This window comes from Myotis nattereri (genome assembly GCF_964212035.1).
Source record: "Myotis nattereri genome assembly, chromosome: 3".
NCBI classification, from domain to species: domain Eukaryota; kingdom Metazoa; phylum Chordata; class Mammalia; order Chiroptera; family Vespertilionidae; genus Myotis; species Myotis nattereri.
The window spans coordinates 172252227-172277917 of NC_138077.1; the positions used below are offsets into that span (position 1 = coordinate 172252227).

The window sequence follows — 25691 nt, forward strand, 5'->3', positions numbered from 1 at the left end:
TAAACCACCTCATTAAAAATGCTTACACTTTTGTATATTTTAATTACTATATTAAAATAACAGTATGTATTCTTCGCTTTTATTTAAAAAATAGTAAATATTACTGGTTTTAGTGCTTAATTTAAAATATGTGAAGATAAGTATTTCAACATTGAACTTTTATAGGTCATGGCTTAACGCAATTTTTCGTTTACTTTCCTGGCTGAGGTTGAGCTTTGTTTGAAGGTCAGAGACCTTCTGATACGTGCTAACTTCAGTAGTTCTTTGGGCCTTAGAATATGAGGCTTGCCATATATGCATGCTTAGATACTGGTAAACTATCTATAACCAGTGAACTATTGTTTTATGATATTTGACCATTTCTAGTGATCAGTGAATCATTTTCTTTTTAAAACTGGGTAGAAAGGAAGGTAAACCTTTATGTGGCTTTGCTTTGCCTCATATTCTTGATAACTATTTTCCCCTTAAGTTTTCATGTTCCTTTCACTCTGAACCTATAAGTACTCTTCCTAGGCAGGACCACTGGCTGCAGTTCATGTGAACGGTACTCCCAAAGTGTATAACTTGTACAAAAATCAAGATGTTCTTGACACCTACTGTTAGTTGATGAATCCTAAATCTGCATCTCTGCTCATCCGTATTTTGCCAGTTATTTTTCTTTACCGGGATATTCCACAGATACCTCAAGCATAAAATGCCTAACATTAGATTTTTTCTTGTTAAATAATCTTTGGAACCTTAGGGTGAGAGAAAAACCTTGGCCACCAATGTACCTCAACAGACTGATGGTACTTTGGTGACTTTACCTCACTTCAGTGTCATCAGCTTTTCAGGATCAGTGTTTATTGGGCTCATGGAAGCAGATTCATACTTACAAAATTCGTGAAGATAGATGTAGAGACCATCATGGCAGTCTGTCAACAGATTTTTTTTTTCTCTGTAGGATTATGGCATTCAGCACTCATCATAGTCACTTGGACCTTAAAATAGTTTTGTTTGATTGTTTTTGCCTTATATATGTCACAATGAAAAAATATACATACCCTTTATCTCATTAATTATACTTCTAAATATTTATTCTACAGATATATTTGCATAAGTATGCAAATATCCTCATATAGCATATTTCTAAACTTCACAGTGGTTAAATCTATATGTGGATATTTACATTTTTCAATTTATTGTTATTTTATTTAATAATATAATAAACAATGATGCATCCACCATGCAATCCAAGAACTAGAACATTGACAATAACTTGCATCGTTTATTTGTTCCTCCCCATCCCATACTCTTTTTCCCCTCTATAAAAAACTAGCTTTCTTTTTTAAAAATTGTGGTAAATATACATAACATAAAATTTACCATTTTAAAGTGTGTAGTTCTGTGGCATTAAGTATGTTCACATTATTTTGAAAACTGGCCTCATAAAAACAACTTTGTGTGTGACTAAAGAATACATTTTTTAATTTGCTTATGTTATGAATTTAACAAAAATTTATTATTTGTATGTAATCCTCTGGGACTTGCTTTTTCTTTTTCTTTCTGTTTTTAAATATATTTTATTGATGTCAGAGAGGAAGGGGGAGAGAGAGAGAGAGATAGAAACATCAGTGATGAGAGAGAATCATTGATTGGCTGCCTCCTGCACACTTTACACTAGGGATGAACCTGCAATCCTGTCATGTGCCCTGACCTGGAATCGAACCGTGACCTCCTGGTTCATAGGTCGACGCTCAACCTCTGAGCCATGCCAATCAGTCTGGAACTTGCTTTTTCCATTCAGCATTATATTACCAAGATTTAGTATTTCTTTTGATTAAAATAAAATATTCCTCTGGCCTTTTGTTGTCCTTAAAATTTAGTCCAGATTTTTTCCCCATGACCTTCACATCTCTGAATGATCTGAGGGTGTGCCCACCTCTCCAGCATTGTCTTTTACCGTAACTGCAGCCTGTCTTTGTACTTAGACTTTCTTCCAAAATTTTTCCTGCCTCCAAGTCTTTGAATCATCTTACTTCTCTTCCTGTTCTTCACATGGCTGGATTCTTATCATTTTCTGAATTGTATATAAAATAGCACCTCCTCAGAAAGGTCTCTCTTCACTTCATGAACTTTCGACCCTTTCCTCCTCTACATTGCTGATATACTCTATCATATTAATCCAATTTTATTTACTTAATATTTATCATAATCTGAAATTATTTACTTACTTGTTTTTCTCTATTCCTGTCAGCTGTCTGAGAGTAGACCATATGTTTACCATGAAACCCCAAAACCTAGAAAAATAGGTAGAGACTTTAGTAAATATTTGTTGTTTGAATTAAATAGAAAAAAATACAAAATTATTGGTATTAGCAAAAAATAAAACATGGAAATTACCTGGATATCGACCAAGAGTTTAATGTTTAATTAAATTTTTGTACCTCCATACAATGAATGGTATAATTGTAAGAGGAATGAAATAGATTTTAATATCCCAATAGGATATTTAGAATAAAACATAAAAATAGCTCGAAACGGTTTGGCTCAGTGACTTGGAGCTTCGGCCTGCAGACTGAAGGGTCCCGGGTTCGGTTCCGGTCTGGGGCATGTACCTTGGTTGCAGGCACATCCCCAGTAGGGGGTGTGCAGGAGGCAGCTGATCAATGCTTCTCTCTCATCTATATTTCTAACTCTCTATCCCTCTCCCCTCCTCTCTGTAAAAAAATCAATTAAATATATGTTTTTAAAAAACAAACAATATAGCGACGACCAAACTTAGTATGTAGGTATACATCAGTAATTGTGTGGGAAATAGTTTGGAAAATATATATCAAATTTAGCAAAGTTAGTTATTGAAGCGCTGTGCAATTGTGAGCATTTTTGTTATTTAAACCTCATATACTTTGAAAGACAGTGTGGCGTAATTACCAGGGTTTTACTCTTGGCTCCACCACTTCCAGTTGTGTGTTCTTGGGCAAGTGTCTTAATTTCTCTGTTATGGACTGAATTGTGGTCCCCACTCCCGGCTCATATTTTGAAGCCCTAACCCCCACATGTGATAGTATTTGGAGATTTGCTTTTTGAGAGGAATTGAGTTTACATGAGGTCATGAGGGTGGGGCCTCATGATAGAATTAGTTATAAAGAGACACCAGAGAGCTTGCTCTCTCTTGAGGACACAGTGAGATGGTGGCCATCTGCAAGCTAGGAGGAGTTTCTCACCAGATACTGATCGTGTTGGTGCCTGGATCTTGGACTTGAGGTCTTCAGACTGTGAGAAAATAAATTTCTGTTGTTTAAGCCACCCAGCATATGGTGTTTTATAATAGCAGTCTGATCTAAGGCACTACACTCTCTGTGTCTGAATTTTCTCATCTATAAATTAGGAGAATAATTAATGCTTATAATAAAGGGTTGTGTTGATGATTGTATGATTTAATGGCATACAGAGCATTTAGAATGGTGCCAAACACATAAAAAGTATTAAAGTAATATTTGCTACTATTACACCATTCCTTTTACCGCACTGCTTGTTAGAATTTTTTAAGATGACAATTATTACGTTAGCAAGCATCAAAATCATCTCGAGAGTTTGTTGTAACACCAGTTGTTGAACCTTACTCCCTCCACGCCCACTCAACCCAGTTTCTGATGCAGTAGATCTGGAAGGGATGTTAATTATTTACATTTCAAACAAGTGCCCAGACCATGTTTGTGTTGCTGGTCCTTACTTCAAGCTTTGAGAACCGCTATTTTTAAAGAAGTATGTGTTCACACTTTATTTGTGTGTCTCTTTTTTTTTTTTTTTTGGTAACTGAAAACAGTATTTTGGGCTGATAGAGCCAGTACTGATTTTTGCTTTGAGACATTTAAATTCACTTTTTCTTTTTTTCCAGAAATATTTCTAAATCTATATTACTTGCCTCAATAGAGACATTACATGTATACCTATTCATGTTGAATTATTTAACAGTGAATTAACTTTATTTCAGCGGTTCTCAACCTGTGGGTCATGACCCCTTTGGCGGTTGAATGACCCTTTCACAGGGGTCGCCTAAGACCATGCTGCATATCAGATTTTACATTACGATTCATAACAGTAGCAACATTACAGTTATGAAGTAGCAATGAAAATAATTTTATGATTGGGTCACAACATGAGGAACTATATTTGAGGGCCAGAAGGTTGAGAACCATGCTTTATTTGATTTTCTTTTCTGCACATAAAAATATGAAACCATGGAAAAGAAACCCTTTTATTTATTATTTATTTATTTATTTATTGCTGAGTATATAATTTTGTCATGACTTTCACAGATATTTACCATTGCTTATTGTAGTTTTTTTTTTTTTTTTTAATGATGGCTGCTTTAAAATTCTGTCACATCTGTCCAACATTGATATCATCTTAGTGTTGGTATCGGTTGTCTTTTTCGCATTTAAGTTGAGATTTGCCGGGTTCTTGGTATGATGGATGATTTTTTATTATATCACTAGAGGCCGGTGCATGAGAATTCATGCACTGGAGGGGGGATCCCTCGGCCCGCCCTCCCACTCTCACAGTCCAGGAGCCCTCGGGGGCAGGAGGTGTGATGCCCCATCACACCTCTGCTGCTGCCACTGCTGGCAGTGCAAGCCTCAGCCAGCCCTGGTTACCCGAGCCTCGGGCGGCCCTGGGCGGCTGGGCAGCCACCATCCAAGGCTTGCCTGTGCCTTGGGCCAGCCTTGGGCCAGCCCTGGGCAGCTGGGGGGCTGAAGGGACTGGGGGTCTCCGGAGGCAGGCGCGCAGAGTGGCCGGGCCCGCCCCCAGGTGTGCGCCTGCCACCCCTGCGTGGCTGAGGGGACTGGGTGCCACTATTCTTGTGGCTGTGGGTGCCGCTATCTTTGTGACAGTGTGAGGGTCAATTAGCATATTCCCTCTTTATTAGAATGGATGAACATTTTAGGTCACGACTCTAGATCTTATTTATGCCTTGTGTTTTAACAGTGGGGGTAGGGCTGTTACTAGGTAAAGGTCCATATTCCTCATGTAACAATGTGTTGAGGTGAGGGAGGGCTTGTATTTCAGGCTTCCCACTAGGCTGTGCTAACAGCTCCCTGGCTATGGGGGTGGGGGCACCTTGTTACTGCTTTCCTCTTGGCCTCCACTGACACCACAGTTGGTGGGGATACTACTGGGCTGGGATCAGATCCCCCACTTCTGTCTTCTCTGATACCACCCAGTGTGTGTGGGAAGAAGTGGGGTTGTGCACCTCCTTACAGCCAGCTGAGGATAGAGACCCAGGCTCCCCACTCAGCCTGTGGAGGTGCCATGGGACTGCAATTTGTTTTTGCCAAAGTAGGGCAAGTATTGGCTTTGACAAAAGAGAGCAGACTTTCTTAGAGCTCTTTTATGTCTGCTCCTTTTGACGTTTCTGGCTCGACAGCTTCTCTAGCACCTAGTCCAGGATATATCAGGCAAAGATAAAACCCAGGAAACACTGCCTTATAGTTCCTCCCCTCCTGAGGTTCCTTGCCTGCTGCATTCCTCTATCCATGCTTCTATTTTTTGGCAGTACTTAGCAGGAGGAATAGAAACAACAGATGTACTCTCTTTAAAAACTAGATTTTATTATATCACTAGAGGCCTAGTGCACGAATTTTGTGCACCGGGGGCAGAGGGGGTGTCCTTCAGCCCGGCCTGCACCCTCTCCAATCTGGGAACCCTCTGGGGATGTCCAACTGCCGGTTTTAAAATATTTTAAACCGGCAGTCGGACATCCCTCTCACAATCTGGGACTGCTGGCTCCTAACCGCTCACCTGCCTGCCTGCCTGATTGCCCCTAACTGCTTCTGCCTGCCAGCCTGATCACCCCCTAACTGCTCCCCTGCCAGCCTGATTGACGCATAACTGCTCCCCTGCTGGCCCGATGGCCCCCCACTGCCCTCCCCTGCCGGTCATCTTGTGGCGGCCATTTTGTGATGATGTGAGGGCGTCCCGTGAGGGCGGGAGGACCACCTAGGCTTTTATTAGTATAGATTTTAATTAATTTCTAGCAAAAAAAAAAAAAAAGTTTTCTCATCCGTAAAACAGAATTTCTTGGTTTATGAATATTTTAAAGCCCACTTAAAACATAAGAGGAGTGTTTAAAATAAAGAAAATAGAATATTATAAACCATTAAGATGATATTGTGGATATGAAAAGAGATTCACAATGTAATATGTGAAAAACAGGTTGTAAAATATCTGTGATATCACCTATGTAAGGGAATGTATAGAACTATTTTCCTAGAGGATGATTTGGAATTATATAAAGGGATATGTCTTTGGGAAGATGGAATTTTGAATGTATATTTTCTGTTTTTGACTCTTTGAGCCTCTTCATCTAGAAAACATTGATTTTGTAATAAGAATTAAGCATACATTTTACATTCATTTACAGTGCATAAAAATATATTTCACAGATTTTTTTTCTCATCAAGATACGGTAATTTTAAAATTTGTTTTCAGAGTTTATGATCAACTTAAGTATCTGTGATTGTTGTATTTTATATTTTATAGGTTCCTCTCCCTGGCATGAAATGGGTAGATAACCACAAAGGTGTTTTTAATGTTGAAGTTGTTGCTGTTTCATCTATCCATACACAAGTGAGTATTAGTAATTTTTATGATCAAATTTCACTTGAATGAATTGAACATATTGTCTAGTACTTAAATCAGTTTTGTTGCCTGCTGTTAGACTCAGGAATATAAGTCAGTTAAAAATGTATAGATTTAGAAATTCCTTTTTATCAACAAAATGTTAATGTCAACCAAAGCAAATATTTTACTTTTCAAAATATTATTGACTTCATTTTGAACAATTAATTTTTGTCCCTAGGTTTCTGGTACATAGCAGTACTTTAAAGTTCAAAAAGCATCATCCAACATACTTTATTTCTCACAGACTCAGATATTTCAAATGGAAAGAGTTCTTAGGGATCACTTACTCCACATTCTTTACTGTATTTCTTGAATATGCCTTCTCCTTAAAGCCTGTACATTTACTATTTCTCTAGCTGGAATGCTTTTCCTCCTGACATTCATTTGACCTCTCTTCATTAAGGTTTCTGCTTACGTCAGAGAGGACTTTTCTGGTGACTCTTAAACAGCAGCCCCATTATTCTGTTTCGTCTTACCTTGCACTTACTACTGCCTTTTGCTCTCATGCACTCAGGCACTTTTGCTTCCTCTCACACTCCTGTGTGTCTGTGTGTGTTTGCATGTACATATGTATACATACATAACATGCTTTTGTTTATTGGTTCTTTTTCCCATTAGACTGTAAACTTCATGAGGTCAGGGATGTTGTTACCTGTCAGGGAAAGAGACTTTCCTTTAAGGACCTTAAAATAGGGGAAATGTAAAAATAATTACAATACAATAAAATTAGTACTATGTTAGACATATGAACTAAATCAAGTACAGAGGAGTTGTCTGTTTTGCTGGGAACTGAGGTGTTTTGCTGATAAGTAGCAACTCAGAAGATAAAAAGTGCAAAGAGACAGTAATCTGTTTAAGGATGGGCAAACAATGTAAAGTGTATGAGAAATTGTGATAGGTGAAGATGGAAGACCAGGATGGTAACAGATTATGAAGGAACTTGAATGCTTTAGAGTTTAGAGTCCAGGTAGATGGTGATTTCTGACCTAAATGTAGGAAACATGAGAGAAGTAAATTTGGGAGCACATTAAGGGGGAGCAGTTTGGAGCTATACGTAATGAGTTTATTTTTTAGCTTGTTCAGTTTGACATGACTATGCAATTCAGATGACAATGTCCTATAGGCAGTTGTAATTTGTTTGCTATTCAGGATTAGAGGTAATAGAGTAAATACATAGTGGGTATAGATGGAGCTGAGAGCAATAAATTAGTAATGGGCACAGATAGTTTACTAACACATCTATCCCTATAATTGAGCTCTAAAACAATAAGACAGACTCACTGGGAAACATATCCTGAATTAGTATCAATATATTTCTTAATTAGTAGTATTTGAAGTGGCTACTTTACAATAATAAGTGAAAATACAGAGTGGGACAAAAGTAGGTTTACATTTGTAAATATACAAAACACAGTTTATTATTATTTACTAGAGGCCCAGAACACAAAAATTTGTGCACTTGGGGGGGGGGGGGGAGGGTCCCTCAGCCCGGCCTGTGCCCTCTCACAGTCTGGGACCCCTCAGGGGATGACCACCTGCTGGCTTAGGCCCGCTCCCCAGGGGATTGGGCCTAAGATGGCAATCAGACATCCCTCTGGCAGCCCGGCAGCCCTCAGGGGATGTCCACTTGCCAGCAGGGAGCAGGCCTAAACTGCAGTTGGACATCCTTAGCGCTGCTGAGGAGGCAGGAGAGGCTTCCACCACCACCGCTGTACTGGCAGCCATCAGCCTGGCTTGTGGCTGAACAGAGCTCCTCCCATGTGAGAGCGCCCTGACCACCAGGGGGCAGCTCCTCCATTGAGCGTCTGCCCCCTGGTGGTCAGTGTGTGTCATAGTGACCAGTCATTCCCAGTCTTTCTGCTGTTAGAGTCAGTTTGCATATTACCCTTTTACTATATAGGGTAGAGGCCTGGTGCATGGGTCAGGGCCAGCTGGTTTGCCCTGAAGGGTGTCCCGGATCAGGGTGGGGGTCCCGCTTGGGTGCCTGGCCAGCCTGGATGAGGGGATGATGGCTGTTTGCAGCTGGTTGCACCCCCTTCAGGGTGGGGGTCCCCACTGCGGTGCCTGGCCAGTCTGGGTGAGGGGATGATAGCTGTTTGCAGCTGGTCGCACTCCCTTCAGGGTGGGGGGTCCCCACTGGGTGCCTGGCCAGTCTGGGTGAGGGGCTGAGGGCCATTTTCAGGCTGGCAGGTGACTGAAGCTCCCAACCTCTCCTTTTTTTCTTTCTTTTTTTTTTATTCTGGGGTTTATTTACCTTCTATGGCTGTCACTGGAACTGAGAGCCGGCTTTAGCTCTGAAGCCCGGCTCCAGCTCTGAGACCTCGGCTGCTGAATGCAGGTATCTTGGGTGTTTGGCTTCTATAATTGAAACACTGTTTCAGCTCCAGCTCTGACGGCTGAAAGCAGGTTTCTGGGGTTTGTTTAGCTTCTATAATTGCAACAATGTTTCTTAGAGTGCAAGCTCAGAGCCCAGCAGCAGCAGGCGGGGAACCTTGGCTTCCTCCTTCACTGGAGCAAGCAAGCCTCCTGTTTGCTTCAGCTGCCTGGCTGCGGGCCGCCATCTTGGTTGGCAGTTAATTTGCATATCTTGCTGATTAGCCAATGGGAAGGGTAGCGAAGTTACGGTTAATTACCATGTTTGTCTATTATTAGATAGGATTGTTTTTTTAAAATATATTTTTTATTTCAGAAAGGGAGGGAGAGGGAGAGAGATAGAAACATCAATAATGAGAGAGAATCATTGATCGGCTTCTTCCTGCACGCCCCCTACTGGGGATAAAGCCAGCAACCTGGGCATTAGCCCTGACGGGGAATCCACCTGTGACCTCCTGGTTCATAGGTCGACGTTCAACTGGCCGGGCTATTATTATTTTTTATTTAACAACTATAGACCTATTTACTAATATGCCCCACCCTATAGATTTAGTGTTTAATTGGAAACAATGTTTATATATACTGGTATGTACTTTTTTGTATTATCAGTTAATATGAGACATCTTATTAGTGTTTTATAGTTTGGAGAATTTATAGAGCTATACTTGTTTAGTGCTTTTGTTCATTCTTTGTTTTAGGATCCTTATCTTGACAAGTTTTTTGCTCTGGTCAATGCTCTGGATGAACACATGTTCCCTGTTCGAATTGGAGATATGCGAATCATGGAAAATAACTTAGAAAATGAATTGAAGAGCAGTATTTCAGCATTGAATTCATCTCAGTTGGAACCAGTGGTCCGATTTCTTCATCTTCTGCTTGATAAACTGATACTTTTAGTTGTTAGACCTCCAGTCATTGCTGGCCAAATAGGTAATTTACTTTTGTTTGGGGAATCATAGAATTTATAATTTGGTATTTTTTTAACTTTTGCAAAATAGAACCATGATTCCTGTTTGTTATTTATAAGGATGCATTTGATTGGGGGGGAGGCGGGTGAGAGTTGTTATTTACTTGTCTCAAATGCCAAAAATGATAACTTACTTTTGTTTTTTATAAAATATGCCATATAGACTTCTACTCAAATTATGGAAACAAACTAATTTATTCACCAAGTATTTTTTTTAAAATTCTTTATTAGTTAAGGTATTACAAATGTGTCCTCATCCCCCCCATCAACCCCCGTCCTCTCCCCCCCCCCCCCCCACTCATGCTCTCATCCCCCTGTTGTCCATGTCCATTGGTTTGGCTTATATGCGTGCATACAAGTCCTTTGGTTGATCTCTTTCCCTTACCCGCTCCCTCCCCTACATTCCTTCTGGGGATTGATAGTCTGATCGCTGTTTCTCTGTCTTTGGATCTGTCCCTGTTCTTCAGTCTATGTTGTTCTCTATAATCCACAAATGAGTGAGATCATGTGGTATTTATCTTTCACTGACTGGCTTATTTCACTTAACATAATGCTCTCCAATTCCATCCATGCTGTTGCAAAAGGCAAGAGTTCCTTCTTTTTTACCTCAGCATAGTATTCCATTGTATAGATGTACCACAGTTTTCTAATCCACTCATCTGCTGATGGGCACTTAGGCTGTTTCCAGATCTTCGCTATGGTAAATTGTGCTGCTATGAACATAGGGGTGCATATATTCTTTCTGATTGGTGTTTCTGTTTTCTTGGGATGTATTCCTAGAAGTGGGATCAATGGGTCAAATGGGAGTTCCATTTTTAACTTTTTGAGGAAACTCCATACTGTCTTCCATAATGGCTGCACCAGTCTGCATTCCCACCAGCAGTGCACAAGTGTTCCCTTTTCTCCACATCCTCTCCAGCACTTGTCGTTTGTTAATTTGTTGATGATAGCCATTCTGACAGGTGTGAGTTGATGCCTCATTGTTGTTTTGATTTGCATTTCTCGGATGATTAGTGACTTTGAGCATGTTTTCATATGTCTCTTGGCTTTCTGCATGTCCTCTTTTGAAAAGTGTCTGTTTAGGTCCTTTGCCCATTTTTTATTGGATTGTTTATCTTCCTTTTGTTAAGTTGTATGAGTTCCCTATAAATTTTGGAGATTAGTCCGTTATCAGATATAACATTGGCAAATATGTTTTCCCACACAGTGGGCTTTCTCGTTGTTTTGTTTGCTGTGCAGAAGCTTTTTATTTTGATGTAGTCCCATTTGTTTATTTTCTCTTTAGTTTCCAATGACCTAGGAGCTGTATCAGTGAAGAAATTGCTTCGGCATATGTCTGAGATTTTGTTGCCTTTGGATTCCTCTAGTATTTTTATGGTTTCCCGTCTTACATTTAAGTCCTTTATCCATTTTGAGTTTATTTTTGTGTATGGTGTAAGTTGGTGGTCTAGTTTCATTATTTTGCATGTATCTGTAAAATTTTCCCAACACCATTTATTGAAGAGTCTTGTCTTACTATCTTAAGTTGATATTTTTAATAATCTACTTTCATTGTTAATATTTTTATACTTTTAAAACAAAAGTCACATGCTCATTGTGTGCTATATAGGTTAGTGTGGTGAAGGCTTGGGAGGGGCAGGTGCAAAGTGGAGGGGGTCAGTGGGTAATAAAAAACAAAGAGACATCTGTAATACTTTCAGCAATAAAGATAAATTAAAAATAAAAATAATGAAATAATAAAATAAATGAATAAAATGAGAATTTACTTCTCCAAGATAGATTTTTTTCCTATGTGCTTTGTATTGTTTACAAAATTTAGGTATCTGTGGGATGATCTTTTGTTTTTGACTAAATCCATACAATATTCATGTTAAATTAGTAAAATTAGTTTTTTTTCATTTTGTTTAGAAAAGTAATTTTGATTTATCTAATACAAGATAATCTTTAACATGAACATCAAATTGTTTAATCACTGTGTTGTGTTCCTGTTATTGTATGTCAACTGTAATTGAAAAATAAATTTTAAAAATCAATATCTTTATACAATTATTATGTATAATCACTATACTTAATGCATGTAGAGAGGACAAAACCTTGATCTCTTTGGAAGTTATAGTCTAAAAGAGTTAATGCAAAAATATTTTCCTCCTTCTTAAAAGTTAATCTAGGTCAAGCATCTTTTGAAGCGATGTCATCAATTATAAATCGGCTTCACAAAAATCTGGAAGGAAATCATGACCAGCATGGCAGGAACAGTCTTCTTGCATCATATATCTATTATGTTTTTCGCTTACCAAATACTTCCCCTAATTCACCATCACCAGGTATTTTATTCTTTTTACTATGAACAGCAAACATTTATTGAATGCCTACTAAGTGGCATGGACTATATTCAGTGCTGGAGGTAAAATAAATGTTACATTTTAAAGCACCATTATTTACACAGCTTCCTTTAATTAGATCTTGGTTGAATTAATTCTTGGAAATGAACCCTGCAAATTACTTCTTGTCTTTGGAAGCATTTTATTTCCTGTTAAGATTAAGAGAATGTTGTATTTGTCATTGCAGACCTATTGGACTTTAAAGAAGAAATAACCCTGATAAACGTTTGAAACCTCTATAATATAAAAGATTATTTTCTAGAAAAGTTCTGATTTCTCCATTATTAATAAAACTAGAGGACTGGTGCATGAAATTCGTGCACTGGGGAGGGGGGTATCCCTCAGCCCAGCCTGCACCCTCTCCAATCTGGGACTGCTGGCTCCCAACCGCTCGCCTGCTTGCCTGCCTCATTGCCCCTAACCACTTCTGCCTGCCAGCCCGATTACCCCCTAACCACTCCCCTACCAGCCCGATTGATGCTTAACTACTCCCCTGCCAGTCCGATCTCCCCAACTGCCCTCCCCTGCTGGCCCGGTCGCCCCCAACTGCCCTTCCCTGCTGGCTCGGTCGCTCCCAACTGCCCTCCCCTGCCTGTCCGGTTGCCTGAAAGTGCCCTCCCCTGCCGGCCCAGTCCCCCCCAACTGCCCTCCCTTGCCGGCCCGGTCACCCCTAAATGCCCTCCCCTGCTGGCCATCTTGTGGCTGTGGGCACCACCATCTTTGAGGGTGGGCAGTCAGTTAGCATATTCCCTCCTTATTGGCTGTGGGTGCCGCCATCTTTGCAATGGCATGAAGGTCAATTAGCATATTCCCTCTTTATTAGATAGGATAAGATAGCTTTCAGAATACTAGAGCCCAAAGTAGCTATTTGTTTTTTATGATAGTGGTGTTGGAGGTGGTGGATGTATCTTAGTTTGAATAACTCATTAGATGTTCAGTTAGTTAATGAATATATCATGCATATCTTTCAACTTGCTCATATATTTGTCTGTGTGAATCATCATTCATCACTAGTGATAATGGTAAGTGCCCTTTCCAACAATTGACAAGGTTAACATTAATGGTGAAAATTAATTATGGCATTTATTGTGAAAACTAAGCATAACAGTATATGAGTTTTAGCTCATTGTTTTTCTTAATTGCAAAAATAGTAGTAATTAATTCATATCACATATGTTTCATAATTTCTTCTCTTGGTTTTTAAAATTATAGTATTTGAGGCTCTGAATGTGGAGGTGATTGTGGACTACATATAATACTCCTCCATTTACTCTTTCATTCAGTACACTGTTAGAATACCACAGATTATGCAAAACATTTTTTATATGCTGATGTGAAAGACTTATAATTAGTTGACAGGTATTTGTCATTTGCAAATATGACATTCAGAAAGATTTCTTTAAATAAGAAAAATGGATGCAATCACTGGGTATATTTATGTTCATAGAACATGGTTGAATAATGGTGTCAGGCTTGATTTTAGATGAAAAGGTTTCCATTGCTTTTTTTTATATAAGGTGGGCTTTTAGAAAAGCTTTCTTTAGATTTTTTTACATGTATATGGCACAAAGGTGCCCTTTTGTTATAGTTCAGATTTTCACTGATGAAGATAGAGAAGTAAAGCATAATCTCTTTCAAGAGATGTTGACAGTAAATTGACTGTTCCTCTATTGACTGTATCAAGGGGCATAGCAAGGAGGGATAGAGGAAGAAGAAGAGACACAAGCTGAAGCATTTTGGATCTTAGATATACTTACATTGTGTGTACTAGGTGTATAGGTTACTAATGCGGATTTTGTAATCATAGAAAACACGATAATTTCAAGAGGAACATCAAAAGTGCTTTATTCAAAGTACTGTCCATTGCTAGCTACACATTTCCCCCATCTTTCGGGTAATTTGTGGATACTGTCCCAATAGAACTTTTCTTGTTTTGAGGCAAACCATTCAGAGACCCAATTTTCCACTTTGTACATTTTGAAGTGCTGCTCAGAAAGTGCGTGTGCCATTGATCAAAACAAGTGGTCATCTGAAGGAGCGAGGTCTGGTGAATACAGCGGGTATGTTAATACTTCCCAGGCAAGATCTTTTAACGTGTCTTTAACTGGCTTTGAAGTGTGTGATGGTGCATCATCATGAAGCAAAATTACTTAGCCATGTCTTCTGGCCCATTCTGGTCGTTTCACATTCAAAGCCTGGTTCAAATTGATTATTTGTTGTCGGTAGCGATCAGTATTAATGGTTTCACCTGATTTTAGAAGCTCATAATACACCACACCTTCCCAATCCCACCAAACACAGAGCATTGTCTTCTTTCTGAAGCGATTTGGCCTTGCAGTCGATGTTGATGGTTGTCCTGGGTCAACCCCTGATTTTGTGCATTTGGGATTCTCAAAATAAATACACTTTTCATCGCCAGTCACAATTCGATGGAAAAAAGACTTTCTTTCGTGCCGTTGAAGCAACATTTTACTGATGACTTTTCGGTTTTCCATTTGTCTTTCATTCAGTTCATGTGGCACCCATTTTCCTTCCTTTAAAATCTTTCCCATTGCTTGTAAGTGATCGGAAATTGTTTGCCGAGCAACGTTTAATCTTTCTGCAAGTTGTTTTTGAGTCTAACACGCATCTTCATCCAATAATGCTTGTCATTGTTGGTCTTCAAACTTTTTGGTTGACCTGGACGTTCTTTGTCTTTCACATCGAAATCATCACTTTTAAAGCAGTCAAACCAGCGTTCACAAGTATCTTGAGATGGAGCATGTTCACCATAAGCTTCCCGAAGTATACGATAACTTTTTCTTTAAAATAATGAATTAAAACTTCCTACAAATGCTCTTTTTTTGGCACAAAATTTGACATTTTTAAGCATAAAAATATTTATGATGTTAACACCTTCAGAAAATTTGACATATGAAGTTTTGAAGCTTGCTGTCAATACAACAAAATAGCATACATATCAAATTGCATATATATCAACATATGTGTAACTCCATCTAGTGAAAAAAATCCGCATTATTAACCGGTACACCTAGTGTCTCGGTAATGTATGTGACTGTTTTTCTATTATACATGTACTCTATAATCATAGAAACATTGAAGAGAATTGTTTTTATAATTCATACGGTATTGCCAACTGCTGTGAAATAAGAATATCTTTGTGTATTTATTATTAAGTCTTTAGTCTTTTTCTTTCTTATTTATAGTATTTTTCATTCAGAAACAAAAGCAATTCATGGCCTTAGTGAAATTCTGTAAAGTGACAGAGATTAAGTTCATGTCCTTTCTTGACTAATTTCCTTTGTATAATTATGTGCTGTTTTATATTCAACTCTAGGTCCTGGGGGTTTAGGAGGATCAGTGCATTATGCCACAATGGCTAGATCTGCTGTGAGACCTGCAAGCCTGAATTTAAATCGTTCTCGGAGCCTTAGTAATAGTAACCCAGATATACCTGGGACTCCCACATCACCAGATGATGAAGTACGGTCAATCATCGGCAGTAAGGTAAACTGAAGATAACCGCCTATAAGTTGGATTTTCAGTTCATGAACAAATGAGAAATGTCCAAATGTTTTAATTTATTTTGAATTTTTAAGTGTATTTGAGTTAGAAATTGTGCATTTCCATTTTGTCAGTAAACACTAAGTGTTTCATGTTTCTATTAAATATGCTTGCTATTGCAAACTGGTTTGTGCATTCTGCTAAAAAAAATCTGCCAAATTCTAAACTTTGTCCAGGATGACTAGTTATATATTACTCACTTTTATCTGTCTTTCATCATGTAAAAAATGATTTTTACGTAGAATCAAAACAGATCTATGTGACTGCTGGGTAGTAGGGCTATATCATCAGTGATACAAAATGTAAGTCCTTCTCCAAAAAAAATCTAGATTGGTAATTGAGCTACATTTCTTATGAAAAACTCTATGTAAGATGCACAAGGATTAGAATTATATGATTTATTTAATGATGGTTAATGATTACATCAGATAATAAGGGAGATGCCAGCTAATCTAAGATCTAGCTATATTTTATTTATTTATAATCTTTATTACCCAAAGAAATATACTTAAGGAACAAATAGTTAATTCCCTTTTTATATTTAAAGTACAAAAATATTTCAGAGTTTAAGCAAGCTGGACAAACAACAGTAAAGCCAAGAAATCACGTCATGTTGTGTTTTGACCAAACCATTGCAAATGTAAATACATTTCCTATTGTAAAAGAGGAAGATGTTATAGTTATGGAATCATAGCCAACTTTTCTTTGGCATTTCAGTTTGGTAATAATGATATGAGGAAGAATTACTAAACATGTACTAGGGTCTGTATTTAACAGTCTGAACTACAATAGAATATATTTTTTTAAGATTTGGGTTTGTTTGTTAGGTGAAATACTTGAACATTGATAAAAAAAAAACATCAGAATTACTTATAGCTATTCATATAGTTACAGAAATGTTACATTTTCAGAAGCATTGTTCATTGTAAAATAACTTTTTTAAAAAATACATTTTTATTGATATCAGAGAGGAAGGGAGCAGGAGAGAGAGAGAGAAATATCAATGATAAGTGAGAATCATTGATTGGCTGCCCCCTGCATGCCCCTTACTAGGTATCGAGCCTGCAACCTGGGCATGTGCTGTTGACCAGAATCAAACCTGGGGCCCGTGAGTCCACAGGCCAAAGCTCTATCCATTCAGCCAAACCGGCTAGGGCATAAAATAACTTTTAAACAATTTTTAAGTAATTTTCACAGATCAGAAATACATTTTGTAGCCTTACCTCACATACATTTCCATGTTTAGGAAAAATACTCAAGTTCTTTATCCTTGTCTTTATTTTTTATTATATCTCATTGTAATAGAGAGAGTACTTAGCATTATTTACATATTTATAAAATACAATTCTTCAGTAGAATGAATTTGATTTGTGAATTATAAGAGATTCTATTAATCTATAGAAACCATTTTCTTTAAGGCTGTACTTTTAAAATGTCTCAGTTTCTGTAAGATTTGCATTATGCCTCATTTAGCATGATTCTAGAGTTTTCTTTTATATGATGTATGTGATAACTTACAACATCCAGGATTTAGAACAAGATTTACATATATTGGAATGATTAGTTGCCTTTGTTCAAGTAGTTTATAAAATGGGATATAATGACATAAACTTACTTTTGATGATATTAAAATGATAAACATCAACTTTTGAGCAAGCCATCATAAAATGAGAATTTTTTTATGACAACACAGCCTTGTATGAATTGTTATTTAAATGCTTTCTATGTTTTCTCTTTGTTGCAAAATTTTTGCTAGCTACCTTTATTTTGGAGTATCCTTTAGTCATAATCCCTTATAGTAGTATGTAATTTTATTTTATTGAAAAATTTAAGGAAGTTTGAAGTTTATTTGTAGCTGGTTTTCATTTAGTTTGATTTTATTGGCCTAGACCAATGGTCGGCAAACTGCGGCTCGACAAACCATGGCTTGCGAGCCACATGCGGCTCTCTGGCGCCTTGAGTGTGGCTCTTCCACAAAATATAGGCTCTTCCACAAAATACCAACTTCTGCGCATGGGCCATGAAGTTTTGATTGCACTGTACGTGCGTGCCCGCACGTGTTATTTTGTGGAAGAGCCACACTCAAGTTGCCAAAGAGCCACATGTGGCTCGCGAGCCGCGGTTTGCCCACCACGGGCCTAGACATTTAAGTAACTCTCTCTTTTTTTTTTTTTTTAATATATTTTTATTGATTTCAGAGAGGAAGGAAGAGGGAGAGAGAGAGAGATAGAAACATCCACGATGAGAGAGAATCGTGGATCGGCTGCCTCCAGCAAGACCCCCACTGGGGATCGAGCCCACAACCTGGGCATGTGCCCTTGACCAGAATCGAACCCGGGACCTTTCAGTTTGCAGGCCGACGCTCTATCCACTGAGCCAAACCGGCTAGGGCAAAGTAATTCTTCTTTAATGATTTTGTCTTTCACTTTGCCTCCGCCATGGTCATAACCTAGATCTTCTCATTACCAATAACTTTAATCCTCATAATCTCAATTTCATGCATTTTGTTCTTTAACCATTAGTTGCTAGTTTTCTCTTTAGTATCTCAATTCTAACAAGTTCTTTATTTCTCTACAATCTCCAATTACTTGATTCAGTGACCTTTATACTGTGTCTTACCCCCCTAATGTTATTTCTTCCAATTTAGCTGGCTAAAATATCATCATCATTATAATTATACCCATTATAATCGAACCTCAATTCTCTTATCCTTCTCCACTTCATTTTACTTGCTTAACCAAACCATAAACCATAGTTCAATCCAGTTGACTGCCCTTGCCATGTCACCACCTGTGCCACTGAACAAGACTTGAGAAATACCATGATGACTGGTCTCATTTGAAATTAAAGACCATAAACCTCAGAGAGCCCTAATGTTATCAAGCAGTTATATATATTTCTGTATTTCATTTACCTTCCCATTCTCCCAGAAAAGGTATCATGCCATTTTTTATTACTTTAAGCCTCATAAAACCTCCTCACCAATCCTCCTTCTGACTTTATCTTCTACTTCATTGAGAAAATTGAAGCCATCAGAAGAAAACTTTGGAAAACTTTTATCATTGCATCTACTTGCTGATTACATCTATTACTACCGAATACTTAATACAGTGCTATAGATGAACTATCCATTTCCCTAAGTGATACTGTCTATACAGAATTGCTTAACATTGTGACTACTCTTTCTTTTCTTTTACCTATTCTTCCTTTGATGTTTTCTGGTTTGCATCCATACTCATGTCCTGATATTTGTAGTCGGTTTCTTTTGGTTTCTCTTTATAAATCTTACTCCAACAATCCTCAAAAAATTTGTTATAATTTGTTCCAGTTCTATTAGCAGATTCCCAGGCCTATATTGCTGGATCAGGATTTTTGGGAGTAGGGCCCAGAATCTGAATTTTATAAACCTTCCCAATTAATTTTAATGATCAGTCAGGTTTTTAAAAAAATATATTTATTTTTATTGATTTGAGAGAGGAAGGGAGAGGGAAAGAGAGAGAGAAACATCAATGACAAGAGAGATTCATTGATTGGCTGCCTCCAGCACACTCCACACTGGGGATGGAGCCCCCAACCCAGGCACGTGCCCTGACCTGGAATCAAACTGTGACCTCCTGGTTCGTAGGTCGAGGCTCAACCACTGAGCCGCCGGCCGACTGGGCTGATCAGTCAGGTTTAAGAAATTGAACTAAAGCCCCAGTTTCCTTCACCTGGGATCATAATGACCTCTTTTAGAGACAGATAGGCATAATTCACTTCTGGTTATACACATTAGTAGCATATTAAATTAACTTTATATTAGTGATAGTAATGATGAAGATATAATTACTATAAATAGCTCCAGAATGTTTTTTTCTTAATATGTATAGTAGCCCATTAGATTTAATTGCAATAAGCACAATAAAACTGAGCACAACCCCAAATTTACCATCATTTTTAGAAAGGAACAGATATTAGGCATTTTTTTCTTAAATTTTTACTTAATTTCTCCTGACAGTCCCTGAAAGAAAATGAAAGGCAGGATCAAGTAGAATTATGGAGTATTACCGCACAAAAGTTTTCAGTGATGACATATGGAATGAAATTAAATTCTTTTAGAAAAGAATGAAATGTTTTTTCTCCCATTTTTTTCTTTGATTCCCTAGTTATATTCGGAGTAAATTAACTGTTGCTAACTCATACCACCTTTAAAGAAAATTGAGGGGGGAGGGGTGTGCTGTGGGAACTTTAGTTGTTGGTACTTCAAGGTGTACCAACGCCTTTACAAAAAGAGAAATCACCTTTAAATGGTACAGTTCATGTTCTTGGTGATTCTTTAAAATGTATGTAATAAGATAACTTTGGTGAACTAATAATACTCTATAGGTGCCTAAAATTTTTGGTTGCTTTAACAGTACTAATTTTAAAAATGTTTGCATTGGAAATTCTGGATTTCTTTAAGAATAATTTATAGCATGCCACATGTAATATTTCTTTCCTTTCCAACTGCTTTCTATTATATGCTTAGGGTTTAGATCGCTCCAATTCCTGGGTTAACACTGGTGGTCCAAAAGCTGCCCCATGGGGATCCAACCCCAGTCCAAGTGCAGAATCAACACAGGTGGTGTTTATATCAGAGGTTTCTTTATTGGCTGCTGATGTTTCCCTTTAGAACATTACTTTTTAGTATATACTGTGATTTCAGTGGCTTGCTTTTTTAATTATTAAAAAGTGTGTATTTTTGTTTACTTAGCACATTCTTCAACTACTATGCATGAATACCACCAGTTGCACCAGTATTGTTCTGCTTTCCTATTTCCTGTCTCCTTCTCCCTCCCTCCTTATACACTCTATCATTATATCAGTTCCTGTTGCTTATGCGATTGATGACTTTGATAACAGTGTCTACTTCAGGGGTAGCATATCTTCAGTAGGAATTTAAAAATATTTTATGTGGAAAAACCTGACAGTTTTCCATTTGCTTTTGGTTTAAAGTGTAGCTATTGTATCGTTTCCATTTAGCATTTACTATCTTGTTATTTTTTTCATAATCACTGACTAAAAATACTGGTAATAAAATAGAAATTAAATGTGAACAGTATATGCTCCCCATCCTATAAGCAAAAAACTTTTTCAGTTTGTGCTGTGTTGCAAAGTATGAAATGTATTATAACTTAGTTGAATTAGGTTTTGATGACTTAAATCTAATTGCTTGATAGCTAATACTGCATGATACCTTCAAATGTACTTCTCATCTGTTTATTGACTTTGTAGGAAAATGTTTTTGTTCTTGTAGAAACAATTTAATTACATTTTAATATTAGAATTGATTTGTATTTCATGTAGTATATGGCAAGCCTGAATACTATTTTTGATAATAGTGAAAAGTGAAAGAAATCATTCTAAACTTTTAATAATTTTTTATTGAGTATAAAAGTTTTGGTGGTTTTTTTTTTGTCTGAGACCAGTTGAGAAGTATGTTTTTACATTTTCTTACTAGATATGTGCATGTGTATAGGTCACACAAATAAAAGTTTCATTCTTTGCAGCACTCTGAATTTATATAATTATTAAAATACTCATCTAAAAATTTTAGAAGCATTTTGATATTCCTAAGGCATTAAAATAACTTAAAATGGTAAAAATGAGATGAGCAATAAAATAGATGGTTGCTGAAACCACAATAAAACACTATTTAAAAAATTCTATGTATTCCTTGAGCTGCAAAGTCATTCCACAGCAGACTTTAATGTTATCTCGTCATCATTCATCTTCACTCCATAGGCTATGGATCGAAGTTGTAATCGTATGTCTTCGCACACAGAGACGTCAAGTTTCTTACAAACATTAACGGGACGCTTACCAACTAAAAAGGTAGATTCATATGAAGACAATCCATATAGGGGGAAAATAATTTCAGCAATTAAATAGATAATGAGATTTATTTACCTAATCAATATGAGATATTGCAGAATTTCCATTGCATTTTAAAACACAGTTGAGCAAGCTCTGCTTGTCTGATGCCTTTTGGGGCCTGCCTTTCCAGTGTAGGCTATTTTACATTATTTCAACGTGTACCTTTGGGATTGGCTGCTTTTGGACTTTAGTGCATTGAAATTTGATCATTCAATTTGAGTGCCAAAAAATGTACCAAATTAATTCTGTTTCTGTAACTGCTTCTGTTTTGTGTTTTAAATCTCCAGGAAATGGAAGATGAGTTAGAAAAATTATCACTCTTAGTAAGATATGTTGATTTGCTTCCCTTATGCACAGTTTTGTTAGTCCTTTTTCTTATTAATATACACTACTTTGCAAATGCTTTGTATGCATATCCATTGCAAGGCAGGCATTTCTGCCATTTTTATAAAACGACTTTCAATACCTGAAAACTTGAAAATTAATGTGTTATGTCAAAGTTTAAAATTTTAAAGGTATTTTCTAAATTGTACCAGCAAAGTTCATGAATGTATTTGCATATGTGGAAATATGTATGTAAAGCACAAACAAGATTTTATTTGTAACTTTGAGTTTTTGGTCTAATTTCTGTTTGCAGGTACAATTTAGGAGGCTATTTCCCACCTGTTTTTTAAAAATTACATTTTGCTACAAGATAACATGTAATTTTTCCAGCTATTCAACATGCCACTATCTTACATGTATAAATAGCCGTTTCGTTAATGGGTGTCCTCACTGCATCATTGAATGGTTCACATGCCTTATTTTGCTTATTCTCATTATATCTTCATTTGCAGTTGCATTATTATTTGGTTTGTGTTATTAACAGACTTGACTTTGATAATAACTTTGGATTTACTTCTGGATAGCTTTTTCATGAGGAGCTGGCTTTGCAGTGGGTTGTTTGCAGTGGCAGCGTTCGGGAATCAGCTTTGCAACAGGCCTGGTTCTTTTTTGAGTTAATGGTGAGCAAAATAAACACTTTTTTAAAAAATATTATTTTCCTTAGTGAACACTTTTGTGTTAGCTCATCATACTAGAAATCTTTTTCTGTTGTCTTATGGTTTTACATGTTCCTCCAAGGCAAAATTACATATATTATATCCCTAAATAAACATTGTGAACACTCAGCACAAGTTAGTTGGAATGATAAAGTTCATTTTATTTTTTTTAGGGATGATTGCAGAAGCTAGCTACTTTTTAAAAGCACCTGTGATACATTCTTATTATGAATATGCTGCTGTATAATAGCAATATTTTAGATTTCATACCGAACATAGATAGATACTGCTTTTATGGTTAGAAAGCTCTTAGGGAAATGCTAGTTAAAGCCAATTAAAAAAACCTTTTTGCTTCATTCAATAAATGATATTAAAAACAAAGGAATCAGTAACTTAATATTTATGCACACACATCATTGTTTATTGCTTTTGTGCATATATGTATTATCAGGTGTATACAATGTGGTAGCACTGTCTCCATGGCTAAATATTACCAAGGCACAGAGAGATTAAGTAACTTTAAGTATACACTGCTTGTAGATAGCAGAACTGTGTTTCAAACACAGACATTCTGGCGCTAGGGGTCTTTCTCTTCAGCCTCTAGAAAGCTGAAATCATTGGAACTTTTTCTTCCGGAAAAAAAGTATGTAAAAAATAAATAAGAAACAAAGGAAATCACAGCAAAAACAGGTAGAAAAGAAACAAAAGGAGCTGAGTCATAGGGTCATTCTCAGCATTGAATGTTACCTATATTGAGGATAGAAAGCCATTTCTTCTAGGGATTTACTAACCAAATAAGTGAAAAGCGACCATCCATAAATGATAGGTAACTCATTTTTTCCCTAGAAAATAAACACCAAATTTGTAATTCATGTACTTTTAATATAAGTTCAAAATTATAATTTGATTTATTTTTTGATAGTTGTAAATGTATGTTCAGATTTCTTAAATATAAACTAGTCAAAAGGTTTAGACTTGAATCTGCTATTGACTAAATGTAGAACTCCGCCTTCAATTTCCCTGAATATTTCTTACCATTATCACATGGGGATAAGAACCTATACCCAAAAACATTTTATCAACTTAAATCACTTTGTTAATTTTTACCTAATATTTTATATAGGTAATATATTTAGTCATTCATATTTAATGTACATCCACCATTTGATACTAGGTGCTAGATACCATAGGCACTACAGTGAAGTCCAGGTTTCTAATCTCTCAAAGCTCACAGGGATAAGGTATGGCAAAATTATTGAGTCTTGGAAAGACTTAATTTAAAACAATTTCAGAGTGCAAATTTTTTTTTCTTTTGCATACACACACTTTTTTTTTCCTATTCACAGCCAGGGTAATTTTATGAAGATGGTCCTGTGATTGGATTGCATTTTTTTAAAAAGTATATTTCATTGATTTTTTACAGAGAGGAAGGGAGAGAGATAGAGTGTTAGAAACATCGATCAGCTGCCTCCTGCACATCTCCTACTGGGGATGTGCCCGCAACCCAGGCACATGCCCTTGACCGGAATCGAACCTGGGACCTTTCAGACCGTAGGCCGACACTCTCTCCACTGTGCAAAACCAGTTTCGGCTGGATTGCATTTTTTAATATTTCTTTGGAATATACAAAATGTTATAGGGAACTTTTCAAAATATTTAAGGAGCTAAAGGTATTTCAGTTATGTAATAAATCACATGGTACATTGAAAAAAATAGCCCTACTGTGCAGCGGTTCTCAACCTGTGGGTCGCGACCCCTTCGGTGGTCGAACGACCCTTTCACAGGGGTCGCCTAAGCCCATCCTGCATATCAGATATTTACATTACGATTCATAACAGTAGCAACATTACAGTTATGAAGTAGCAATGAAAATAATTTTATGGTTGGGTCACAACATGAGGAACTGTATTTAAAGGGCCAGAAGGTTGAGAACCACTGGTTTAGAGTCTCTAACTATTAATTGCATCTGTAAGAAATTAAACTAATGGCTTATTTATTTTTTTCAGGTGAAAAGCATGGTGCACCATTTATACTTTAATGATAAACTAAATGCAGCAAGGAAATCTCGTTTTCCAGAGCGTTTCATGGATGACATTGCTGCTCTTGTCAGTACAATTGCTAGTGATATAGTTTCACGATTTCAGAAGGTAATGATGACTTTTTTTTTTTTAACCTTTTTCTAGCTCACATTAAACTCTCACACTTTTATTTGTTTTTGCTTTTTATTCCGTTTCTCAGGACGCAGAAATGGTTGAAAGACTCAACACAAGTCTTGCGTTCTTTCTCAATGATCTGTTGTCTGTTATGGACAGAGGATTTGTCTTTAGTCTTATAAAGAACTTCTATAAACAGGTAATTCATAATTAGTAATAATTAGTAGTCAGATAACCTAAATACAGTATTTGCTCTTTGTACAGCCAGAGCTAAGAGACCTTCATATACATGCATATACTAATATTTTTTTAAATAGCATAGTTTTATTAGTAAGGCAAAAGTAAGTTACATTTGTTAATCAGGACACAAGACTGACAAGCTGATATCAGTAAAACTGGCTTTTCCTTGGGTTACACTGGCTCATTCTGGAGCACACCACCAGGTCAGTAGTAACTGTAAAGCAGCCCGAGATTCCATTCAAGAATAATGTTTACACTAAATGAAGAACTAACTGCACCTTTTGTGTCTTCAGTGATATTTAAAGTAGCTGCATTTTGCTATGTATTCCTCCTAACACAGCTTTGGACATTGTAGAGTTTAGAATGGCAAACAGATGTTTACCCAAGTCCCAAATTTCATTCATTTTGCTCT

At 37.0% G+C, this 25691-nt stretch overlaps 1 protein-coding gene across 1 annotated transcript in view; it reads left to right on the forward strand.

Annotated features, from left to right (window-relative positions):
• The window catches only part of DOCK7 (dedicator of cytokinesis 7), a 187327-nt gene that overhangs the window by 96560 nt on the left and 65076 nt on the right, over nt 1–25691 (forward strand). The window contains exons 19-27 of the mRNA XM_081087072.1: nt 6526–6612; nt 9738–9969; nt 12166–12330; nt 15725–15894; nt 20459–20551; nt 21715–21804; nt 22755–22850; nt 24893–25033; nt 25125–25238. Coding sequence (XP_080943198.1) covers nt 6526–6612; nt 9738–9969; nt 12166–12330; nt 15725–15894; nt 20459–20551; nt 21715–21804; nt 22755–22850; nt 24893–25033; nt 25125–25238 — 1188 coding nt within the window. The remainder of the gene's footprint in view (nt 1–6525; nt 6613–9737; nt 9970–12165; nt 12331–15724; nt 15895–20458; nt 20552–21714; nt 21805–22754; nt 22851–24892; nt 25034–25124; nt 25239–25691) is intronic.